This window comes from Leucopleurus acutus, assembly GCF_964270905.1.
Source record: "Leucopleurus acutus genome assembly, chromosome: X".
NCBI lineage: Eukaryota > Metazoa > Chordata > Mammalia > Artiodactyla > Delphinidae > Leucopleurus > Leucopleurus acutus.
The window spans coordinates 87499319-87526544 of NC_139148.1; the positions used below are offsets into that span (position 1 = coordinate 87499319).

The 27226-nt window shown below is 39.6% G+C and overlaps 1 protein-coding gene across 1 annotated transcript; it reads right to left on the reverse strand.

Moving 5' to 3' along the window:
• NOX1 (NADPH oxidase 1) lies at positions 1–27226 on the reverse strand (the record flags this gene model as incomplete). Its single annotated transcript, XM_082864730.1, is given in 16 exon segments — positions 1–127; positions 4827–4951; positions 5147–5293; positions 5718–5880; positions 6096–6160; positions 6164–6331; positions 7055–7147; positions 19396–19528; positions 19615–19796; positions 19900–20045; positions 20384–20457; positions 20691–20818; positions 23663–23697; positions 23700–23757; positions 26820–26974; positions 27184–27226. Coding segments are annotated over 16 exon segments (1842 nt in total).

Sequence of the window (27226 nt, forward strand, 5' to 3'; positions counted from 1 at the left end):
TCAGAAATTTTCATTGTTGAAGTAGAATTGAACCTTCCTAGGATCCAGGCTGGAGTACTGATGACAGCATTTGCACAGGCTCTTTGCCAAAGTCTGAGGACCACATAGGAAGACTCCCACCGCCGACCTGCAAGAATAGAATGGTAGCCAGAGTTAGAATGCAGCAAAGGCTGCTGACAATGTTTGAGGGAATGGTTTCTGCCTCTGCTAGGCCTCTACTACTCCCAACAACCTTACATAAAAATTCAGTTATTGACTTTTTCATGTTCTTCATGTTCGTCTTATTACCTTTTCCGCTTGCAAGCCCCAAATATGCTCCCAACTCTTAACCCTCTCAGCACTCAGCCTTGCCTACTCTACTGAGCACAGACACTCAGGAGATGGAGTGCAGTGCACTGATGAAGTACTAGACTCTGAAGCCAGGCTATCTAGGTTCCAATCCCTGTTCTGACATTTGTCCCAGCTGTGTGACTTTAGGCAAGTTTCTTAACCTCTCTGTGTTTCAATATTCCCCCCTGTAAAATGGGATAGTATCCACCTCACAGGGTTGTTTGAAGGTTTAAACAAAAATAACATATGTAAAGCAATTAGAAAAATGCCTAGCATATAGCAAGTGCATATGTTAGCTGCCATTAAATCCATCCAGTGTTTTCTCACACTGAAGAGGTGGTGGTTCTTATTGCCAAGGATAATCTTTCTAACTAGGCTCTGGGTCTCACCCTGTCCTTCCTTCCCTCATACCTTCCTCTCCCCTCTTTTTTACTTGAGACATAATTCACATGACTTAACATTCACCCTTCTAGAGTGTGCAGGTAGTGCTTTTTAGTATAACCGCAAAGTTGTGCAACCATCACCACTATCTAATCCGAGAACATTTCCATCTTCCCAAAAAGAAGGCCCATACACATTAGCAGTCACTCCCCATTTCCTCCCAACCGCCCCCACTCCCTGCCCTAGACAATCAAGTATACTTTCTGTCTCTAGATTTGCCTATTCTGAACATTTCATATAAATGGAATCATACAATATGTGGCCTTTTGTGTCTGGTTTCTTGCACTTAGCATACTGTTTTCAAGGTTCCTTCATGTTGTAGCATGTAATATACTTCATTCCTTTTTACAGCTGAATAATATTCCTTTGTGTGAATATACCACATTTTGTTTATCCATTCATCTGTTGGTGGACACTTGGGTTGTTACCACTTTTGGGCTATTTTACATACATTCACATACAAGTTTTTGTGTGGACATATGTTTTCATTTCTCTTGGGTATGTACTTAGGAGTGAAATTGCTGGGTCATTTGGTGATTCTATGTTTAACATTTTGAGGAAATGCCAGAGTTTTCCTAAAGTGCTGCACTGTTTCACATTCCCATAAGCAACGTGGGAGGAACTTGCCTACAGTTTCCCCATTTCCTCGCCAACTCTTGTTATTGCCCTTTTATTATGGCCATCCTAGCCCTGTCTCCCCTTTTGTATGTTTATTTTATTCCTATCTACTGTCTCCTGATCTGTCTATAAATATGCTTAGATCATCCTTAAACTAAATATGTATTTCCTGGACCCTGCCACTCCTCCAACCCTGTTGACAATACTCCTCTAGTATTTCCTCCCTTGGCTTCTGTGATACTGCTTCTACACATTCTCCTACTTCTTCCCTGGCTCATCTTTCTCCCTTCCCACATAATGTACGCATTCCTTAATACAACTTCAACTATCATCAACCCGACACAATAATTAACATAATCTCTTTTGTTTATATGCTGTTTTACAGTTTACAGAACATTTTTAATATATTGTCTTGCTTATTATTCACGACAATCCTGCAAGTGAGTAGAGCAGGCGCTTACTAATATAAACCCCCATTTTACATATGAGGAATCTGAAAATCAGAGGGCTTTGTAGCTCAAGGTCCCAGAACTAGAAAGTGTCAGAACTAGCAGTAGGACCCAGGATCATCTGAATCTGAGTCACTAAGTGTTCTCTCCACTGCCTTCCTGAAGCCTTTCCTGATCACCCCATATGGGCATAGACTTTTTCTCCGTGTCCATGTACCTGCTTCATGGAGTGCATCATTCTGCTTGAGTTGATTATATGCATCTCTTGTTAAAATGTGTGCTCCTTGAAGGCAAGAACCATATCCTATTTTTCTTTCAACCTCCAAATCTTTTAGAATAGTGTGTGCTGTACCCTATAGAAGGTAACCAATAATGTTTGTGGAATTGAACTGATCTTCACCTGCCAACTTGTTCCAAGGATTTATCTAATATGATCAGCTTAATCTTCCCATTGGAATGGCTTATTTTATGGCTGATTTTCATGTTCTAGCATGTCTCAGAACCCCTCAGAAAACTGAGGTCAGGTCATCAGTTAACTAGTTAATACACTCCAAACCCTTGTTACTTTAAGTAGAGGTCATTAAGGCCCAAAACAATGCATTTTTTAAAATTTAATTGTAGTTGACTTTTACAATATTGTGTTAGTTTCAGGTGTACAGCTTCAGATTCTTTTCCATTATAGGTTATTACTTCCCTGTGGCATATGGTACAATCCTTGTTATCTGTTTTATATACAGTGGTGTGTATCTGTTAATTCAACACTCCCAATTTATCCCTCCCCCTCCCCTTTCCCCTTTGGTAACCATAAGTTTGTTTTCTATGTCTGTGACTCCGTTTCTGTTTTGTAAATAAGTTCATTTGTACCATTTTTTTAGATTCCACATATAAGTGATATTAAATAATAGTTGTCTTTGTCTGACTTACTTCACTTAGTATGATAATCTCTAGGTCCATCCCTGTTGCTGCAAATGGCATTATCTGAGTAGTATTCCTTTTTTTTGAAAGAAATTTATTATTTTTTACTTATTTATTTTATTATTTATTTTTTGGCTGTGTCAGGTCTTGGTTGCGGCATGCAGGATCTTCGTTGCAGCTTGCGGGATCCTCCACTGCGGTGCGTGGGGGCTCCTCATTGCCGTACTCAGGCTTCTCTCTAGTTGTGGCCCGTGTGCTCAGTAGTTGCAGCACGCAGGCTTAGTTGCCACACAGCATGTGGGATCCCAGTTCCCCAACCAGGGATTGAACCCACGTCCCCTGTATTGGAAGGTGGATTCTTAACCACTGGACCACCAGGGAAGTCCCTGAGTAGTATTCCATTGTGTGTGTGTGTGTGTGTGTGTGTGTGTGTGTGTGTGTATCACATCCTCTTTATCTAGTCATCTGTCAATGGACATTTAGGTTGCTTCCATGTAAATAATGCTGCTATGAACATTGGGGTGCATGTATCTTTTCGAATTAGAGTTTCCTCTGGATATGTGCCCAGGAGTGGGATTGCTGGATCATATGGTAACTCTATTTTTAGGTTTTTTTTTTTTTTGTGGTACGCAGGCCTCTCACTGTTGTGGCCTCTCCCGTTGCGGAGCACAGGCTCCGGACGCGCAGGCTCAGCGGCCATGGCTCACGGGCCCAGCCGCTCCGCGGCATGTGGGATCTTCCCGGACCAGGGCACGAACCCACATCCCCTGCATCGGCAGGCGGACTCTCAACCACTGCGCCACCAGGGAAGCCCTATTTTTAGTTTTTTAAAGAAACCTCCATACTGTTTTCCATAGTGGCTGCACCAATTTACATTCCCACCAACACTGTAGGAGGGTTCCCTTTACTCCACACCCTCTCCAGCATGTACTACTTGTAGACTTTTTGATGATGGCCATTCTGACTGGTGTGAGGTGAAACTTCACACTGTAGTTTTGATATGCATTTCTCTAACAATTAGCGATGTTGAGCATCTTTTCATGTGCCTGGTGGCCATCTGTATGTCTTCTCTGGAGAAATGTCTGTTTAGGTCTTCTGCCCATTTTTTGATAGGGTTGTTTTTTCTTTTTTGATATTGAGTGGTATGAGCTGTCTGCATATTTTGAAAAGTAAGCCCTTGTCAGCTGCATTGCTTGAAAATATTTTCTCCCAGTCTGTAGGTTGTCTTTTCATTTTGTTTATGGTTTCCTTTACTGTGCAAAAGCTTTTAAGTTTGATTAGGTCCCATTTGTTTATTTTTGCTTTTATTTCTTTTGCCTTGGGAGACTGATCTAAGAAAATATTACTACAGTTTATGTCTGAGAATGTTTTGCCTAGGTTCCCTTCTAGTTTTATGGTGTCATGGCTTATATTTAAGTCTTTAAGCCATTTTGAGTTTATTTTTGTGTATAGTGTAAGGGAGTGTTCTAACTTTATTGATTTACATGAGGCTGTCCAGCTTTCCCAACACCACTTGCTGAAAAGACTGTCTTATCTCCACTGTATATTCTTGCCTACTTTATTGAAGATTAATTGGCTGTAAGTGTGTGGGTTTATTTCTGGGCTCTCTATTCTGTTCCACTGATCTATATATCTGCTTTTGTGCCAGTACCAAGCTGTTTTGATTACCACAGCTTTGTAGTATTATCTAAAGTCTGGGAGGGTTATGCCTCCAGCTTTGTTCTTTTTCCTCAGAATTGCTTTGGCCCAAAACAGTGCATTTGAATTGTTCCCGTTCTCTATTTTGTTTGGTAAGACAACCAGAACTGAGTCTCTTTGCCTCACTGTTTGAATGCATGTGGGGACAACAAATGTCTTCTCGTCAATTACAAGATCAAGACCCTTATTTCGCTGAAACGCCACAGGAAATTTCCTCACTTTTAAGCAAGAATCTAAGATTGGTGCAAATAGTTTTGGCCCCAGAGATCTTTCCCAAGAGTGTTCAACATGCTGTAATACTTGTCCTAAACCTAAATCTGCAAAATGAATCAGTTCTGCAAAATCAATTCTGTAACTAGAAGAGAATACACTTACTTGGGGTGGGTGGTAGCTATTGTAGAAAACTCATTGTCCCACATAGGTCTCCCAAAGGAGGTTTTCTGTTTCAGACCTGTCAGGATATCAGTGGCCTTGTCAAAGCTTAATGCTGCATGACCAGCCTGGAGTCAGAGAAATAGGAAGTTAGAAAAAGCAGGTCCTGATAGCTGCCTCTTCCTTCAGCCACTTTTAAACTTGGGTGTGAAGGTGAGAACAGGTAGGAAATCATAAGAAATGATTATTTCTAATCAGCATGCATTATGTTTCGTCTGACATTCATCTTGCATCTTGGGAATTAGTCTGTTGTTTGAACTCACAAAGTTGCAGTCCCATCCGGTGAGGAAGAGACGGTAGTTTAGGAAACCCACTTTGCCTAATTCCTCCATCTCCTGTTCCAGGGAAACCAATAGGTCATTGAACCAAGCAAACGCACCTGTCTCCCTGTAGATCCAGTAGAAATAGATCTGGAATCAGCAAAAGAGAATATAGCCTTATTAAGTGCCCTTTACAATGTGCACTATGGTGACATGATTATGTACGTATACACTATATTTGTTGATCCAGTCTAAGAGTGACCTGAAAAAATCACCTCTACAGTACAGCAGACTTCAGGTGGCATTAATGTCCAGAGTCCTAACAACTTCCCTTATGGAAAGAGAACTCCAACGTCAGCTTTAGTTCAAAGTGATTTTAAACTCCAATTGAAAATGAAGACCCAGTTCTTATGGTAAGTCTGTAGAAGCGGATGCCTTGGCAGGGAGAAGTGATCACTCACTCTCATAACTCCAGGGAGGGGTTACTCTCTTACCAGTTGTAAAGAGCTTAGCCCATGAAAGCAATGGACCTATCAGGCCCAGACCAGATGAAAAGTGGTATTCGGGAGCATACCGTTTGTGTTTTGAGGTTGTGATTTGCATTCCGGAATTTGTACCAGATGGATTTCAAGATGGAAGCAAAGGAGGTGACCCCAATTCCTGCTCCGACCAACACAGCCACTTCATACTGGAAGACATCCTCACTGACAGTGCCAAAGGGACCATCCACCTTGATCCTGGCAGAAGGCAAAGAACAAAGGGCAAGTGAAGTCTCACCTCCACCCACAACCTCAAAAATCCTCCCAGAGGCAGAGCTGTTCCACAGCTGATTGCTACCTGTTTATTTTAATCATACTCCATTGTACCAGACTTAAGTTTCAATGCGGAATTGCTTTCTCTTTTCTGCTTGTCTGCTTTCTGGTCTGGGTCTCTGCTGCTCTTAAGGACCTACCTGGGAACTGGTGAATTCTGTTGTTCAAAAGCCCTTATGAGATTTTCTGTCCAGTCCCCCACTGCTCAGATATGAATGGAAAATAAGTCTTCCTCTGGAGCAGAGGTCAGGGTAAAGGGATGCCACTCCAGGTAAGAGATTGAGGGGCAATTAACAAAAATATACTGTCCCACTTCCATGCTGAAGCCATTTTTGTGCATCTGCAATTCCAAAACTTTGGATGGGTACATGACCCATCCTATGAATAAAGCACAGAGGCCAAAGGAGGCAAATTCAAATGGCGACAGGAGCAGGCAGATAAGGTAAATAAGTAAAGCTGGAGAGCTGGTGATGGCCGTAAATTGCGAACACAAGTCTTTTCTAAAGGGGCAGCAGTTACCAAGTCCAGACAATGGTCATACTACGGAGCCAAGACTCAGCATTGTCAGGTTGCCTGATTCTTCAAGAGAAACCAGAAATGCCACTTTAAAAAACTGAAGCATGGTTGATTTACAATATTGTGTTAGTTTCAGGTGTACAGCATAGTGATTCAGTTATTATTTTCAGATTATATTCCATTATAGGTTATTGCAAGATATTGAATATAATTCCCTGTGCTGTAACTGGGTAGGTTGGAAAAGCAACAAGAAATGCCACTTTTTCAATGTGAAAGCCTCCATCCAGATTTCTAAATGTTAGCAACCAATTTGACTTTCTAAACGATCAGGGTGTGTGCCAAACAAAATATGTCTGTGGGCTAGATATGGCGCAGACTGCCTGTTTGCAGCTTCTGACATAGACCCAAGCTGATGATTTCTGCCAAACCTCTCTTTCCAGCTCTGTCCAGCTCTGGAGGAACTCAAATATATTGCCCTCAAATTCTTTTTTATTCCTGTCAAGGTGACAATGTGGCAATTTATTTCTATAATCAGGAAGAACACAACTCTTAGCAGAGCAAGAAGAAAGTGCATATTCTTTACCTTGGTAATCACAACCTTCTGCTGGGAGCGATAAAATCGGAGGATCCTTTCAAAGATGTAAATAATGACTGGTGTAAGGATCCACTTCCAAGACTACACACAGAGACAATAAAAAGTGAGGTTACACATTAATCTCTTCTCTAGGATTTGTTTGTGTAGCAGTTCATTCCTTCATTCAATAAATATTTACTGAGTTCTCTGACATGTATCATTATTAAGCTGCTAATTTCACCAAAGTTTGAAGACGGAAATGGAAAGGAGTAATCCACAATGGTTTTGTTTGCTAATCTGTTACTCATAAAGCAGATCATTTCCTGAAATTTTACAGGTCTCACCAGGAAGCAAGAGAAAAGCACAGAAATAAAATACATGGTAATTATATATACTCTTAAATAATATTTAAAGTTTAATTTTAAGAATCTAAGACTATCTTCCAGGACAACTTGTCCAATCTGAAAAACCAACAGAGAAGGTAGATGTGAAACAGCAGCAGATGATTCAAAACAAAACAAAACAAAAAGGGAAAGTGTGTGGCTGACACTACTGGTAACAGTAATACATAAAACTTGGTATTTATCCATCACCTCTTTTTTCAGGTGCTCAAAACATCTAACATAGTAAAACACTTTTTATCTTGTCTACTTTTTTTAAAAGCAGTCTCTCTATCCCTGAGATCTTCTCAAAGGCAGCAGTTTGCTTCTATATGCACAGGAGCTACTAAAAATGTATTTCCTAGCAGTGCTAAGTCATGTTCTTTTTTGCCCAACTGCTCAATCACAATACATTGGAACTGTGTGGAATGAGGTTTCTTATGCTGTTTCAGGCAAGATACTTTCTTGGGTATCTCTGGGGAGGAAAGGGGCAGAGACAGGGACAGTAAATCGAAGAGTGGGTATAATACAATTTGATGCTACTTCTTATTTGGAAAAAATCCCCAGCTGAACTCAGAAGACATGAAAAAAATATATTTAAGAAGTGACTAGGACTTCCCTGGTGGTCCAGTGGTTTGGACTCCATGCTTCCAGTGCAGGGGGCACAGGTTTGATCCCTGGTCGGGGAAGTTCCGCATGCTGTGGGGTGTGGCCAAAAGTAAATTAAAAAAAAAAAGTGGCTAATCACCAATGTGGGAAAAAAATGTTAGCTTTGAAAGTAATCAGAGAAAATGAATATTAAAACAAAATAGTATTTTAGCATCTCAAATTGGAAAGCAGTTTCAAACAATAATTCCCACCATTAAGTGGGATGCAGGGAAATAGACACATTCACATGTGCACCTGGGGGAAGTACAAATAAGTAGCATCTTCCCAGAGAGCAATTTGGCAAAACATCTCAACAGCCTTGAAAGCATTCCTTCTCTTTGACACAGGAATTTTACTTCTAGGAAATGGAGCATAAAATAATAATTAAGGTGTGCACAAAGTATATGAGTATAGTCATGACCCCTTATTTACTAAGAAAAAATGACAAAAATGGCATATCGGACTCCTCTGGTGGCACAGTGGCTAAGAATCCACCTACCAATGCAGGGGACACGGGTTCGAGCCCTGGTCTGGGACGATCCCACATGCCGTGGAACAATTAAGCCCGTGCGCCACAACTACTTAGCCTGCGCTCTAGAGCCCGCGAGCCACAACTACTGACCCCTTGTGCCACAACTACTGAAGCCCACGTGCCTAGAGCCCGTGCTCTGCAGCAAGAGAAGCCACAGCAGTGAGAAGCCCACGCACCGCAACGAAAAGTAGCTGCTGCTCGCCGCCACTAGAGAAAGCCCGCGTGCAGCAACAAAGACCCAATGCAGCCATGAATAAATAAATAAATTTATTAAAAAAGAAAAAAGTGGCATATCATACAGACTTTTTTTTTGGCTAATACCAAACTGTCTTTTCTTAATTTTTATTTATTTTTTTGTATTGAGATATAATTGACATATAACATATTAGTTTCATGTGCACAACATAATGATTCAATATTTTTATATATTGCAAAATGATCACCACAATAATTCTAGTTAACCTTTCTCACCATGCATGGCTACAAAAAATCTTTTTTTCTTGTGATGAGAAATTTTAAGATCTACTTTCTTGGCACCTTTCAAATATGCAGTAGAGTATTATTAATTATAGTCACCATGCTGTACATTAGATCCTCAGGACATTTTATAACTGGAAGTTTGTACCTTTTCACTACCTTCACCCATTTCGCCTATACCCCAACCCCTGCTTCTGGTAACCACCAATCTGTTCTCTGTATCTATGAGCTTTTTTTTTTTTAGAGTCCATATATAAGTGAGATCATACAGTATTTGTTTTTTTCTGTCTGACTTATTTCATTTAGCATAATACCCTCATGGTCATTAAAAATGATCATGTAGGAAAAAATGACAAAAATGGTATAACATATGGCATTTTTAAAACAAATTCTTCAGGGACTTCCATGGTGGTCCAGTGGTTAGGACTCCACACTCCCAATGCAGGGGGCATGGGTTCAGTCACTGGTCGGGATTGAAGATCCCTCATGCTGTGTGGTGCAGCAAAAAAAAAAAGTTTCAGTAGAATACTTGACAATATAGGAAAAGATCCATGATATAGACTAAAGGAAAAAAGTTATTACTTCTAGGTGATAAAATTCTGTGAAATTTTAATTTTCTTCTAAATATTTTTTTTTTTTTTTTGTGGAGCACAGGCTCAGCGGCCATGGCTCACGGGCCCAGCTGCTCCGAGGCATATGGGATCTTCCCAGACTGGGGCACGAACCGGTGTCCCCTGCATCCGCAGGCAGACTCTCAACCACTGCGCCACCAGGGAAGCCCTCTTCTAAATATTTTTCTGTGTTTTCCAAACTTTCTACAATAAGCATGTATTATTATTATTTTTTTTTTTTTTTTTTTTTTTTTTTTTTTGCGGTATGCGGGCCTCTCACTGCCGTGGCCTCTCCCGTTGCGGAGCACAGGCTCCGGACGCACAGGCTCAGCAGCCATGGCTCACGGGCCCAGCCGCTCCACGGCACATGGGATCCTCCCGGACCAGGGCACGAACCCGTGGCCCCTGCATCGGCAGGCAGACTCTCAACCACTGCGCCAGCAGGGAAGCCCCAGCATGTATTATTTTTATAATTTTTAAATGGGGAGAATGTGGAGAGAGTATTTTTGTTGTGTTTATGGAAGAAACAAACCAATACATTCAAACAGATGGCAAAACCGGTATTCTCTCCCTTGTGGTATTACATGACGATTCAAAGCAACCCTTGAGTTCTCAGTATACCTCCAAATAGGCCAACTATACCTTTATCTCAGGTAATAGATAGGAAAGGGATAGAAGCTGATGTGCAAGGTAAGACAGGGGATTAACTGCCTTAGCTAGTAAGGGACTAGTCAAGCGTTATAACTTCTTGTCTTTAAGGACCTCTTACTGGTCAAATAATATAAAAGGTGTCTGGTCATAGCCTACAAGTTCCACTGACTTTAGAAATGAAATGTGCTATTAACATATATCAGGTATGTCCTTTTAAAATTATTTTTAAAATAGGTAATACACGTACATGTCACAAAATTCAAAAGTACAAAAGGGTATACAATAAAAAGTAAATCTCCCTTCCATTGCTCCCCCCAGCTCCCCAAGGCAGTCAATATTATTATTTTGTGAATCCTTTTGGAGAATATGCATTTAAATGATAATATTACATTAAGTATAAATGGTAGCAGAGCATACATACTGCCCTGACTTTTTTTCATTTAACATCTTAGAGACTGGTCCATATTCATATCTAGAAAGCTACCTTTTTATTTTCAATGGTTACAGAGTATGCCATTGTAGGAAAGTCCCGTAATTTAACTAGTCCCCTATTGATGGGCACTTATTTCCAATCTTTTGTTCTACCAAGCAATGCTACAATGAATAACCTAATACATGTAATTTAACACATTTGCAAGCATATTTTAGATGCTCACCAGCAATGCTTGAGAGCATTACCAACACAGCACATGAGCAAACTCTCTGATCTTTGCTAATCTGTTAGGTTTATTACTGTGATTACTCTGTTCATATCTTCTACATCTTTTTTTTAATCAGGTTGTTAGGCTTTTTCTTATTGATTTCTATATTTGTATATTAGGAAATTAATTCATGGTCTGTGAACTGTAAATACTTTTCCTACTCAGTAATTTGTTACCTGTCTTTATTTATGATGGATTTTTTTGCCATAAAAAAATATATATAGACATCTGGCTCCAGGGGCTGTTGCTGAAGCAGCCTCGCTCTCTCCCGCCATGGTCTCCCACGCAGGTACCACGGGGTGCCACGGCCGCGGGGCACAGTTGGATCTCACCAGACAGAGAGGAAGACTGGAGGGGCTCAGCCACTGCTCGACAACGGCTTGAGCGGTTGAAGCCGGTGGCGGGGGGGCTGGGGTGTGTGGCCTCTGCTCCTCCCGGCATCACCCTCTTTCTCCAGGATCTGCCAGGTTTGCCCTGTTCCTGCTGTGCCGTTCAGGAGCCTTGCTGTCCTCCCATACGGCACCCTATGTGCTAGGACCGGATAAACAACAAGCTATAATCAAGGAATTACGGTCCTCGTTTGAGAAACTCTTGAATGACTACCAGCAGGAAGAGAGCGGAGTGCCGGAATCCAGCCAGTACCAGATGCCGTGTTTCGCTCTGAACCCCCAACTGCCATACAACATCGACAGCTCAGCCACCTTGCCTTATTGCAGAGCGATCAAACCACTTTTCGATAACAAAGCTCAAGTTGTTGCCCTCATAGACCATCTCAGTAAACTCGAGTTTCGACATGAACCAGAAACAAAAGTTTCTGTGCCTACAGATAGCTTTAAATGTAAAAGCTTCATCGTGTCTGTTTATTAAAAGTTTTCGGAGTGCCTGATCTGTTTACATCATTGAACACTGGAGCCCAGTAGGTCATTTAAAGCCATCTGGTTGAACCTGGTCCTTTTGGAATGGCAGAAATGCGTGAAGCCTTAAAAAAAAAAAAAAAAAAAAGAGTGACAGCTAAGTGCGAGAATTCTGCTGTGAGTTATTAAGTAAATTATTCTAATTATAATCTCAATGAAGCCTCGAAATTGCCAGTCCTGGGAGGACTGAGATATAAATGTATGAGCTACCTTGAAAAAGATTTCAAGTTATGTCATTGTTATTTATAGAATGTTTTTCGTCTGAAGACTTAAATCTTATTACACTCTTGGGATGGCAGGAGGTGGCAGCTATGTTAATTTATTGATATTTATCATATTGAGATTGTTAATGGTCCTTGGAGGAGCCCTTGGAAACTATTTAATAAATGATATTGAATTTTTCTCATAAAAAAAAAATATATATATATGGATGGATAGATGGAGAGAGGGAGGGAGAGAATAAATAAATTTGAATAAAAATATGTATTTTCTTTCCTTTTCTGGCTTCGAGCTTTTTAAAAATATTATTTAGAATATTTTTACTAACACTCCAGTATTAGAAAAAAATCCCATGTGGTCTTAGGGTGCTTTTATGATTTCTTTCATTTTTTTCAACATTTAAATCCTTGATCCATGCATCCTTGACCATATTTTACTGTAAAGTGTGGAATAAAGAGACAGCTTTTTTTCCTAGATGTCTATCCTATTATTGTAAAGAAAAGTATTGAATAATGTATCTTTTTTCCCAACTGATTTGAAATGTCAACTTTAGGGGATTTTCTTTCTTTCTTTCTTTTTTTAAAAATTAATTTTTGGCTGTGTTGGGTCTTCATTGCTGTGCGTGGGCTTTCTCTAGTTGCAGCAAGTGGGGGCTACTCTTAGTTGTGGTGCGCGGGCTTTTCATTGTGGTAGCTTTTCTTGTTGCAGAACACAGGCTCTAGGCACGCAGGCATCAGTAGTTGTGGCATGTGGGCTCAGTAGTTGTGGTGCATGGGCTTAATTGCTCTGCGGCATGTGGGATCTTCCCGGACCAAGGCTTGAACCCATGTCCCCTGCATTGGCAGGCGGATTCTTAACCATTGCACCACCAAGGAAGTCACAGGGGATTTTCAAAAAACATTTTTCTCTTTCTACATGAGGACAGAGCTATTGCTCTTAATTCTGCATATGATTTAAAGACTTTAATCATCCTCAGAGCACTTTAAGACACCACAAATCAACCTTTCCCTTCCATTTCTTCCTCAATCTAACATATTTTATGAACAAGCAAAGGTAAAGCGTAATATCCATGGTACTTATCTTGAGTCACACCTTAAGTTCCCTGGAATCCAGTTTATTGATCATCCACTATCTAACAATAAATTCCAGGCATGTTCTTACAATACCAAAGAAAGTCAACTTCAAGAATGGTTTAAAAAATAAATTGAGGGGGCTTCCCGTGTGGCCTCTGCCAATGACATATGACAAAATAGGGCACTAAGCTCCCCGAGCCTCAGGTTCCCCATCCAGGAGTTGAGGAGCAAACCTTCCTTCAGACGCTTCTTGTTGGTATTTTATGAAATCACAAGGCAGCGGGCTGTGGCCAAGATGGTGAAGCAGGAAAACCCTGAGCTTGCCTCCTCCCACATGCACACAAACATTACAAATATTTACAGAGCAACTATCTATGAGAATGACCTAAAGACCAGCAAAAAAGATTTTCCACAGCTAAAAATATAAAGAAATAACCAAAACGAGATGGCTAGGAGGGGTGGAGTTGTGTTATAGTCAAGACCCATACCCCCAGGTGGGTGACCCACAAACGGGAGGATGATTACAATTGCAGAGGTTCTCCTGAAGGAGGGAGGGGTCTGAGGCCCACACTGGGCTCCCCAGCCTGGGGTTTTGCACAAGCCCCTGAAATTTTGACTTTGAAAGCCACTGGGGCTTACTTTTGGGAGGCCCAGAGGGCTGTGAGAAATAGAGTCTCCACTCTTAAAGGGTGTATACAAAATCTCACATGCTCTAGGACCCAGGGCAGAAACAGTCGTTTGAAAGGAGCCTGGGTCAGACCACCTGCTGATCTTGGAGAGCCTCCTGGAGAGGCAGGAGGTCATTGGAGCCCAACCTCTGGGATATAGATACTGGTGGCAACCATTTGGGGGAGCTCGTTCTACCACTAGAACACTGGTGTTGGCAGGTGCCATTTTGGAGTCCTCCCTCTAGCCTATTAGTGCTGGGAGCTTACCCACCCACCAGAGAGCTGGCATTGGAGCTCCCCCAGCTGCAAAGACAGTCACACTGGGACATGGTCCCACCCAACAGCAAGCTGGCACCAGCCCTAGGACCCCCAGACTATGAAGGCAGCCACATAGGGACCCAGCCACCCAGCAGGTTGGCAGTCACTACAAGAGGCAGGGCCTGGCAGCCAATGTGGCCAGAGGCCAGTCATGCTTACCAGTATGCCCATAGTAGTCAGCCTCATCACAACAGAAGAGCCCATGCAGCTCACATAGGCGGCACCCATACAGCATATAGCTCTGGTGATCAGAGGGGAGTGTGCTACTGGGCCCCATAGGATGTCTCCTACATAAGGCCACTTCTCCAAGATCAGGAAATGTAACTGACCTATCTAATACATAGAAATAAACAGACAATTAAGCAAAACGGGGAGACAAAGGAATATCTTCCAGACAAATGAACAAGACAAAACCCCAGAAGAACTAGGCAAAGTGGAGATAAGTAATCTACCTGATAAAGAGTTCAAGGTAATGATCACAAAGATGCTCAACACACTCAGGAAAATAAAAAATGAACGCTGAGAAGTTTTAACAAAGAGTTAGAAAATATAAAGTAGAACCAAAGAAATAAAATAAAATAACTGAAATAAAAAATACACCAGAAGGAATCAACAGTAGATTAGATGATACAGAGGAACAGATCAGCACACTGGAAGACAGAGTAATGGAAATCACTGAAGCTAAACAGAAAAAAAATTTTTTTAAATGAGGAGGAAAAAAATGATATAAGTCTATATTGACCTGAAAAGATGCTCAAGATATATGGTTTTCTTGAAAATCAGGAATCAAACAAGTACTACAGAATTGTTCCATTATTAAAAACAACAAAAAACTAGATACATATGTCTGAATATGTATGTATATTAAAAAGCCTATAAGAATAAAAAAATGAGGAAAGCTTAAGAGACTTCTGGGACCACTTCAAGCATGCTAACATTTGCAATATAGGGGTCTCAGAGAAGTAGAGAGAGAGAAAGGGGCAGAGAACTTATCTGAAGAAATAATAGCTGAAAACTTCCCTAACCTGGGGAAGGAAGCAGACATCCAGGTCCAGGAGGCACAGAGAGTCCCAAACAAGATGAACTCAAAGACATCCACACCAAGACACATTATAATTAACATGGAAAAATTAAAGATAAAGAGAGAATCTTAAAAGCAGCAAGAGAAAAGGAACTAGTTATGTACAAGGGAACTTCCATAAGACTAGCAGCTAACTTTTCAGCAAAAACTTTGCAGGCCAGAAGGAAGTGGCACTATATATTCAAAGTGATGAAAAGAAAAAACCTACAACCAAGAATACTCTACCTGACAAGGCTATCATTCAGATTTGAAGAAGAGATAAAGAGTTTTACAGTCATGCAAAAGCTAAAAGAGCTTAGCACCAGTAAAGATCAGAGTGGAAACAAATGAAATAGAGACTGAAGAAAAATCAGTGAAACTGAGAGCTGGTTCTTTGAACAGATAAACAAAACTGATAAACCTTTAACCACACTCATCAAGAAAAAAAGAGTGGGCCTAAGTAAATGAAATCAGAAATGAAAGAAGAAAAGTTACAACTGATACCACAGAAATATAAAAGATCATAAGAGATTACTACAAAAAATTATTATATGCTAATAAAATGGACAATCTAGAAGAAATGGATAAATTCCTAGAAACATACAATCTCCCAGGACTGAATCAGGAAGAAATAGAAAATATGAACAGACTGATTACCAGTAATGAAATTGAATCAGTAGTAAAAAAAAAAAGCCTCCAAACAAACAAAAGTCTAGGACCAGATGGCTTCATAGGTGAATTCTGCTAAACACCTGAAGAAGAGTTAGCACCTACCTTCTCAAATTATTCCAAAAAATCACAGAAGAAGGAACAATTCTGAATGCATTCTGTAAGGCCAGCATCACCCTAATACCAAAACCAGGCACCACAAAAAAAGAAAGTTACAAGCCAATATCACTGGTAAACATAGATGCAAAAAACTTCAACAAAATACTAGCAAACAGAATCCAACAACACATTAAAAGGATCATACACCATGGTCAAGTGGGACTCATCCTAGGGATGCAAGAATGGTTCAATATCCGCAAATCAATCAATGTGATACACCACATTAACAAACTGAAGAATAAAAATTATATGATTATCTCAATAGATGCAAAAGAGCTTTTGATAAAATTCAACATCCATTTATGATAAAAACTCTTAACAAAATGTGTATAGAAGGAACATGCCTCAACAAAATAAATGCCATATATGACAAATCTACAGCCAGCATCATACTCACTGGTGAAAACCTTAGAGTATTTTCTCTAAGATTGGGAACAAGATGAGGATGCCCACTCTCGCCACTTTTATTCAACATAGTATTGGAATTGTTAGCCACAGCAGACAAGAGAAATAAATAAAAGGTATCCAAATTGGAAAGAAAGAAGTAAAGCTGTCACTGTTTGTAGATGACATAATAATGTGTAGAGAAAACTCTAAAGACACCACCAAAAAAAATTAGAACTAATAAATTAATTGAGTAAAGTTTCAGGGTATGAAATTAATATACAGAAATCTGTTGTGTTTCCATACACTAAAAATGAACTATCAGAGAGAGAAATGAAGAAACAATCCCATTTACAATGGCATCAAAAAGAATAAAATACCTAGGAATAAATCTAAACAAAGAGGTATAAAAACCTATACTCAGAAAACTATAAGACATTGATGAAAGAAATTCAAGAGGACACAATACATGGGAAGATATACTGTGCTTATGGATTGGAAGAATTATTATTGCTAAAAAGACCATACTACCCAAGGCAATCTACAGATTCAATGCAATCCCTACACCAAAATACTAATGGCATTTTTTGCAGAACTAGAACAAATAATTCTAAAATATGTATGGAAACACAAAAGACCCTGGATAACCAAAACAGTCTTGAGAAAGAAGAACAAAGCTAGAGCTCCCAGGTTTCAAACTACACTACAAAGCTACAGTAATCAAAATCCCTACCAAAATACTAACGGCATTTTTTGCAGAACTAGAACAAGTAATTCTAAAATATGTATGGAAACACAAAAGACCCTGAACAACCAAAACAGTCTTGAGAAACAAGAACAAAGCTAGAGCTCCCAGGTTTCAAACTACACTATAAAGCTACAGTAATCAAAAAAGTATGATACTGGCATGAAAATAGACACATAGGTGAATGGAGCAGAATAGAGAGCCCAGAAACAAACCCAAACTTAGATGGTCAATTAATCTATGACAGAGGAGGCAAGATCATACAATGGGGAAAAGATAGCCTCTCTAATAAATGGTGTTGGGAAAACCGGACAGCTACAGGGAAAAGAATCAAATTGGACTATTCTCTTACACTATAAATAAAAATAAACTCGAAATGAATTAAAGACTTCAATGTAAGACCTGAAACCGTAAAATTCCTAGTAGAAAACAGGCAGTATGCTCTTTGACATCAGTCTTAGCAATATTTTTTTGATATGTCTCCTCAGGCAAGGGAAACAAAAGCAAAAATAAACTAATAGGACTATATCAAATAAGAAGCTTTTGCACAGTGAAGGGAACTATCAACAAAACGAAAAGACAGCCTACTGAATGGGAAAAGATATTTGCAAATGATATATCCAATAAAGGGTTAATATCCAAAATATACAAAGAACTCATATAACTCAACATCAAACAAACAACTCAATTAAAAAATGGGCAGAGGACCTGAATAGACATTTTTCAAAAAAAGACATACAGATGGCCAACAGACACATGAAATGATGCACAATATCACTAAATCATGAGAGAAATGCAAATCAAAACCAAAATGAGATATCACCTTACACTTTTCAGAATGGCTATTATAAAAAAGACAACAATTAAGTGTTGGTGAGAATGTGGAGAAAGGGGAATCCTTGTGCACTGTTGGAGGGAGTGTAAATTGGTGCAGCCATTATGTAAAACAGTATGGCAGTTCCTCAAAAAATTAAAAATAGAACTATCATAGGAGCTAGCAATTCCACTTCTGGGTACAGTTGACCCTTGAACAACGTGAGTTTGAACTGCACATGTCCATTTATATTCAGATTTTTTTCAATAAATACATGCTATAGTACTACAAGATCTGTGGCTCATTGAGTCTGCTGATGCCAAAACGTGGATACAAAGGCCAGCTGTAAAGTTATACACAGATTTTTGTCTTTCCAGGATTGTCACTCCTAACCCCTGAGTTGTTCAAGGGTCAACTGTATTTTTCCAAAGTAAACAAAAACACTAATTTGAAAAGATATACGCATCCCTATGTCCATTGCATCATTATTTACAATAACCAAGATATGGAAGCAACCAAGTATCCATTGATAGATGAATGGATAAAGAAAATGTGACATATATATATATATATATATATATATATATATATAAAATGGAATATTATATATATGTACTTACATAATAGAATATTACTCAGCCATAAAATAGAATGAAATCTTGCCATCTGTAACAACATGGACAGATCCTGAGGGTATTATGCAAAGTGCAATAAGTCAGAGAAAGACAAATACCTTATGATTTCACTTACACGTGGAATCTAAAAAACAAAACAAATGAATAAACATAACAAAACAGAAAGAGACTCGTAGATACAGAGAAGAGACTGGTGGTGTCAGAGGGGAGATGGAGGGGGGCAATGAGTGAAATAGGTGAGAGAGATTAAAAGGTACAAACTTTCAGTTATAAAATAAGTCAAAGGGGTGTAATGTACAGCATGGAGAATATAGTCAATAATATTTTAATAACTTTGTATGGTGACGGATGGTAACGTATTATGGTGATCATTTTATAATGTATAAAAATACCAAATCACTCTGTTGTACACTTGAAACTAATATAATATTGTAAGTCAATTATACTTCAATTTTAAAAAAAAGAAAAAAAGTTGAACTCAGAAACAGAAAGTAGTAAGGGGCTGGAAGGTGGGGGAAATGGGGAGATGCTGGTCAAAGGGTACAAGCCTTCAGTCAGAAGATGAATAACGTATAGCATATGTCCTCCATAGGAGCCGGCACCAGGCTGAGCTAATAATGGTTATCATAAGAAGAGTAATAATAACAATAACAGCTCCTAACAAGAATCTACTATCCTTGTCCTGGTCTTACCTCAGCGGGGAGCCCTTCAAATTGGGGAGGCTTGCAGTGGGAGTCAGGATCGTTCCACTTCTCAAAAAACTCTGCACACTTGTGAGGATGATTCTCATCCATGTTCTTTTCTGTTTGATCCCGGACAAGTCCACTGAGACAGACAAAAAGACAATATGTGGCAAAGAATTACGCAAGGTCAGGAACTGGGGCATGAAAATGGGAGTTTGAGGACCTTACCCAAGGCCATGAATCCCTAAGCCAATGAAGTACATGATAAAAATATGGTGTGTATACCAGAAGACCTCAGAATAACTCTTCCGGATAAATTCCATAGCTAAAGTCACCATGAGAACTAGAGCTATTGTGATGATCACTCCAGTGACACCAGCAATGTGGGTGAATGTCACATACTCCATCGTCTATGAAAGTAGAAATTTCAGCCTGACACAATGTCCACCAGGGACACCATGCCTTTCCTGCTCATGACCAGATTCCAGATGCTTTGCCCTTGAGTCAACTCACCGTGTCTGAGGACTGGATGGGATTTAGCCAAGAATTTTTCTCCTGATGAGATAGGTTGGAGAGAATGGAAGCAAGGGATCCATCTGTGGCCTGTCGGCTTCTGCTATATCGTTCAAAGTTAAACAGGTGTGTGGTGATGTGAATAGCTAAATGAAAAGATGGAAAGGAATGTGAGAGTTGTCTCAGAAACATCATGGCAGGCATGCCCCACTAGAAGAGGAGGATCCTATATATAGTGCCAAGCAGAATGGTGAGTCCACAGAAGGTGCCCAATAATGATTACAGAGAGAATCAAGATCTTTTTTATACTCACTCTGTCCCCAAAGGAATAGAATGTAAATTCCATGAAAGCAGGTTTAGGATAGTGCCTGGCAAATAATGCCACGTGTTCAATAAATATATTTTGAATGTTTATATGCGTGGATGAATGAAACTAGATTCTGAATGTCCAGGAGCCTGCAGTTTCATCGTTTGCCCCAGTTACCCAGTAGGCAGATTATATATGCCACCAGCTTGTGGAAGGTGAGGTTGTGATCCAGTTGCTTTCCCAGGGTGCGCCTACAAAACAATAAATGTAAAATGATCAAGATCGGGTGTATCCAGGCAGCTTTATGAAATTCGCTAACCCATAACCAACATGTCTTACATAGAGTGTGCCAATACACACCCACTCTTGCTCACCCCCTTGGTTACCAAAGGAGACCTCTGGCTTCCATTCCTAGGGGCTTGGTGTTGAGCTGTCCTACTGAGACGTCAAGAGTCTCTTGTCTTTAATGTGAAAGTTGACCTACAATTGGCTGGGACTCAGTGAGCAGGTGCCTCTCGGGAAGGACAGCAAATTTCGACACATGGGAAGCAGGATCAGCATGCTGTTAAAATGCAAGCTGCAAGCAGAGGCTTGGGCCCAGGCCAATGCCAACTAGAACAGAGGAGAGAAGAAACCATTAGCTGCTTCATCTCCTCATCTTGCAGGTGAGCATGGGCCCAGTCCACTTGCCTGAGACCTGGACAATCAGTCCAAAATCTCTGTTTACAAATGACAGAAAATTTGCTGAACTTAACATTGAATTGAGAAATCCTCATGACAGTGGTTTGGAAATGTTTGACTATATATTTATCAATATGAAAGAGAACAAGATTTAATGTTAACAAATAAATTATATGAATATAATACTTTACAAGGTTTTTAGCTTAATACACTCAATTATGATTTTAGTTTGTCACTTGTAAAACAATCTTGAAGATCATATATATTTTATTTGCACTTTAAATAAAGCTTAGATATTTTGAGTTATAATTACAGATGGTAACTATTTTTCCTCTTTTCTATATTTTCTAATGTTGCAATTATATGCATGTAATAATCATGTAATAAAAACCATAAAAATTAACCATTTATATTTAAGATCTCTTTAATAATTGAATACAACGGGCAAAACGAATGAACCCCTCAGAGCAAAAATTTTAAACTTAGGTAGAGATTTGAGAAGGGAGAACTTCTAAGAACAAAATTTCAAACTGATTTCCTTGGGTGGCCAGGCAGCATACATCAAGATCAATCTGATCCAACAGTAGAAGCTGCTAGAAAAGGAGACAAGGAATCAGTGCTTCAAAGAAGTATTGAGCCCAGAAATAGGCTTGATTAGTATAGGTAGACAGAATATATTCAACTCTGTGGTAGCTAATTCCGACTTCTCTCCTCAGCTGTACAACTGGTCTCTGAGTCAGCTCCTTGGGATTGCAGACAATGGGGTGTGACAATTTCACAGCAGCAGTGAAGGTGGTGGCAGCAGCCAGGCAATTTTTGTTCACTTCAGCTGACTGGTCAGCCTTACATGTATGCCTGTCAATGACTTGCTAAAAGAATATGAGATAGAGTTAACAATTTCTCGGCCTTTTTCTAATTATCTTTTCGGCACAAAAACTATTTTTCCATACAACCTAAACACGGGACAACGTGACATTGGTTTAATAAGCCAGGTCAAGATCTGCCTACCATCCATAATGGCTTACAATGTCAGGCAGTGCAATGAACATGAGCTGCCCTACTGTTTTCCATTTCTGACTCTTCCACACGGCCTGTGTTTTCTCCCTCTGCTGAGTCACACTCCAACTGTTTTTGGTAGAGACGGCCTGTTCTATTTCTGAGTAAATTTTCTCTGCTCAACTCAAATATCCTGCATTTCCACATTGGTTTCCACTGCTTGCTTATTTGAGTCACAGAGGTTCCTTAAAGCTAAAATTGACAAGTGACTTGAAGAACATAGGACTACAATTTCACAGCTACATATTCTGTGGAGGCTATCTGTATGGGATGAATTCTTTTTTTTTTTTTTAACATCTTTATTGGAGTATAATTGCTTTACAATGGTGTGTTAGTTTCTGCTTTATAACAAAGTGAATCAGCTATATGTATACATATATCCCCATATCCCCTCCCTCTTGTGTCTCCCTCCCACCCTCCCTATCCCACCCCTCTAGGTGGCCACAAAGCACCCAGCTGATCTCCCTGTGCTATGGGGCTGCTTCCCACTAGCTATCTATTTTACGTTTGGTTGTGTATATATGTCCATGCCACTCTCTCACTTTGTCCCAGCTTACCCTTTCCCCTCCCCATGTCCTCAAGTCAATTCTCTACAGCTGCATCTTTATTCCTGTCCTGCTCCTAGGTTCTTCAGAACCATTTTTTTTAGATTCCATATATATGTGTTAGCATATGGTATTTGTCTTTCTTTTTCTGACTTACTTCACCTAGTATGATAATCTGTAGGTCCATCCATTTTGCTGCAAATGGCATTATTTCATTCTTTTTTATGGCTAATATTCCGTTGTATATGTGCCACATCTTCTTTATCCATTCATCTGTCAATGGACACCTAGGTTGCTTCCATGTCCTGGCTACTGTAAATAGAGCTGCAATGAACATTGTGGTACATGAGTCTTTTTGAATTATGGTTTTCTCAGGGTATATGCCCAGTAGTGGGATTGCTGGGTCGTATGGTAGCTCTATTTTTAGTTTTTAAGGAACCTCCATACACCAATGTGCCATACCCACCCCCACCCTTCCCCTTCTGTCCTTAATCTGCTCCTTCCCCAGCCTTCTCCAACCTGTTACTCTGACCTGACCCCACCTTTTATACAGGCCTTGAATTTGGCAACACCACCCACTTCACAAAACCCCCCACCCCAAGTATCCCTCTTGTTTGATAGGTATTTTTCTGTGAGATCAGTCCACAGTGGTGGTTTTCAACTTGTTCATTTATTTGTTTTCAACCAAACTCTTTCTTAAAATCATAAGCAGGAATCCGTAAGACAGATAAAGGTTGCTTTGGTTGAAGTAGAGACACTGCCCAGTTAGCCTTCCCCTCACACCCTGTAGGGATACCTGAATTTCTGTGGAAACCAGTTTGAAAATTGCTCAATATTTCTTTACTGTGTATTTTCATTATTGAGTCTGGGGAGTGTGCCCTGGACAGGTCTGTCAGATTTAATGAACAAAAATACAGATGCCTAGCTAAATTTGAACTTCAGATTTTTTTAAAATGAATAATTTTCTAATATTGTCTCATGCAATATGTAGAATAACTTATACCCCCCCAAAAAAATTTGTTATTTTTCTGGAATTCAAATTTACCTGGGCATCCTGTATTTTTTTTTCTGGCAACTCTAACTCTAGGCGAAATGAGGGCATTGGGTCTCAAAGAAGCCAGCGTCAGAGATAAGAAAAAACAGAGATTCCCCACATCACAACTGTGATACTCACCCCCAGGATTTGTCTTGTGTAGTAGTACTTGTTACCTTCTCAAATGACAGGAAGGGATGCACAAACAGGAAAACATTCAGCCCCAACCAAGCAGCCTAGAGGAAGAAAAATTAAGCAAAGGATAAAGTGAAATTTGGGTACAGGAAAGAGTAGATAAGGGGTAGAAAATAGTGTTACCATTTGGCTATTTTGTGTTTATCTGTTTTCATTTTGGGGGTGGTGGGTGTGCCACACAACATGTGGGATCTTAGTTCCCCAACCAGGGATAGAACCCCTGTCCCCTGCAGTGGAAGTGCAGAGTCCTAACCACTGGACCGCCAGGGAATTCCCATATCTGTTTTCATTTTAAATGAGTCAACTTACTCTGAGTCAGTTAGGACTTCAAGACATGCATTAGATGCTAATGACCAGGGTCAGCACATCAAGGCTCATAGACCAAATCTATCTCACCACCCGTTTTGTACAGCCTACAAGCTAAGAATGGTTTTTATATATTGTTGTTTTCACATTTTTAAATGGTTGGAAAAAATCAAAAGAAGAATATATTTCATGACGTGAAAATTATATGAAATTCAAATTTCAGTATCTATAAATACAGTGGTATTGGAACTTAGCCACACCTACTTATTTCTGTATTGTTTATAACTGCTTTTGTGATTCAATGGAAGTGTTGAGTAGTTGTGACAGAGAACATATGGACTGCAAAGCCTAAAATATGTACTACCTAGCTTTTTACAGAAAACATTTGCCAACTTCTGGATTGGAGCGTTCAAACTATTGCACCTATAAGAAGGCAATACGTGAATAAATGGATTTCTAAAGAAATAGAAAATAAATTTAACATCTGTGACAATACCCATCTGAAGGGACTAAACCATTCCAGATGGGCCTGCCTCTTTAATACACTTTCCTGACATACACTTTCCTGATTTTAGATTGTGATTCTTTTTTCAAATTAACCTATCATTGCTTTGGACTCATTTGAGCTCTTAAGACTTCTTTTGTCTGTCCCAAGATCTGTCTCTACATTGGCAAAGAGGGGAATTTGGAACCTACCGTCCATTTCCTTGGAGAACAACCAGGTGGGCTTTAGCCCAAGCTTGAAGGTGCTAGTCTGTAATTGATCAGGACTCCAGGGCACTGGGATGCCTCTGATATATATCCATGGCCCCAGGATGGTCCAGAACCATCTCAGCCCCACAGGTAGAGGGCCTTTAGCCTAGAACATGGCCCATTCAGATTCCCTAGATCTGGACCACTCACACACCTCTGGCATCATAACATAGTGATTCGAAGTGTGATATTGGAGTCAAACTCCTTGGGCTCAAATTCTAGCTCCACCACTTTCTAGCTCTGTAATCTTAGATCTGTGATTTAACTTTTCTGAACCTCAATTTCTTCACCTATAAAATGCGGACAATAACTATATCTACCCCACAGCAATGCTGTGAGGCTTACATGCAATAATGTATGTGAAGTGATTAATACAGTGCTTGGTGCATAGTAGAAGCTCAATAAATTCTGCCTGTGTCATCACCAGACTAGCTTTACCAATCAATTTCTTCCTGCATTCTTTGCCCACACACCCTTTCCAGAGTTGTGTGTCTTCCAGAGATCATTTGACCTTAATGGAAAAAGAGAGGTGAAAGCCACAGATACTTCAAGAGTTCAGAAGACAAAGGAGAGAAGCTTATTTAGAGGGAGCAGAAATATTTCAGAATCTGAGAGGGACACAGAGGTAAAGACCTCTGTGTCAGCACATCATCAACTGTAGGTAAGATGAATGATGAAATACAGTGACATCTGAGAGTAAGGAATTCCATTCCCCACCTTGACTATAATTTCCTCCACTATGAATGGAAAAGAAAGAGTAGAAGACCTGGCAGGAAGAGTAAAAATATTTTGGGGGTAATTTATTTTTCATTAAAATAATAGTTCAAAGGAGTGTATGTCAGAGATAACAAGAAGTCTGAGCCTGCCAGTGGGATTGGTGCAAGGTGAAAAATCAAAGCTAGTTACATCATCATCACCACCAGGGGTGATGAACTTTCCAAGCAAAACCTAAGAGAGGGATAAAAAATGCAGAGGATTTTAGACCTAGAAACACACTTATATCTAATCTAGTTTTCATCAATCCCCGCCCCCCATACACACACACAGGTGACCTGAAGGCTAGAGAGGATAAATAATTTGATCAAGGTCACTCAATTAATAGCAGAACTGAAACTAGAGTTCAGTTAGAGAATGCATTAGAAGGGGATTGTGCATATGTGGTGTGGTAAAGGCATTCTGGCTTGAACCCTGGGGAGCTAGCTTTGAGTGATGGCTCTGCAATCAATTCACTGTGTGACGTCTAGGTCTTATTTTCCCTTATAAAATCAAAGAGTTGGTTTGGTTCTGCACTACACAAAGCTGTAGCCACTAAGCACATGCGGCTACTAAGCACATGAAACATGCCTAGTTTTAATTGAGATGTGCTGTAAGTATTAAATACACATCGGATTTCAAAGACTTAGTAAAAATAAAAGAATATAAATTATCTCATTAATATTTTCATATTGATTACAGGTTGAAAGGATAACTTTTTGATATATTGGGTTAAAAAAGATATATTACTGGAAATTAATTTCACCTATTTCTTACCTTTTTCAATTGTCTAGGTATTAGACAATTTTTAAATTACATATGTGACGTTACATTATATTTCTAGTGGACAGCACTGGACCATAATCTCTAAGATCACTTATATCTCAAACATTCAATTTTATTATGTCTTGATGTGAGCAATATAAGAAGAATGGAGAGAAATGAATGCTCCATGGCACTAGTTAGAAGTGAAATGGAAGAGAAAAAGAGAAGACAAAAAATGAAAACAGATTGAAATTCCAAATACTTGTGGTTTATATTTTTGTCTCTTTACCAATCAATTTCTGGAGTTGGACTTTTTTCCTTTTCTAAAATGCTGAAATATATCATACACAGAAAAGTATATAAAACATATATGTAATCCTAGAGTTGGACCTTTCAGCTGATAACTGGCCTTGATGAGCTCAATATTGGCATGGAATCTTTCCCTTTCAAGTAACTTCACAAATATTAACAAACATAATGTCTCCTTACTCTAAGAGTAATTATTAGAAAGTGAAACATCACTTACCAGAAACAAAACTGAGAACCAATGGTTAACCACCCAGTTTCCCATTGTCAAGTGGTGGTTTGGAGCCTCTGTAGGCAGCAGGGAAGATTCAGCAACTTGGATTCTGGAGAGATTCTTCAGGGTTGGCACCTCTGTCCAGCTCAGGGACTGTGAATCTTTAATATGTGAAAGATACACACCTACCCACAAAGCGTTCAGGAATGAATACATGCACTCTGCCTTCCTCCTCTGGTCAGAACTATGTTATCAGCTTTGGTAGACCAGCCCTACCTATAAGTACCACAGGTGTTTTCCCTGGTGGGGTTTTATCCCTTCAGGAAATAACAATCTTCTTGGGTGAGAATGTTCTCTCCCATCAACTTATCAACATGATTTAATGTGAGGCATTGTCTTCCTTGATAAGACAT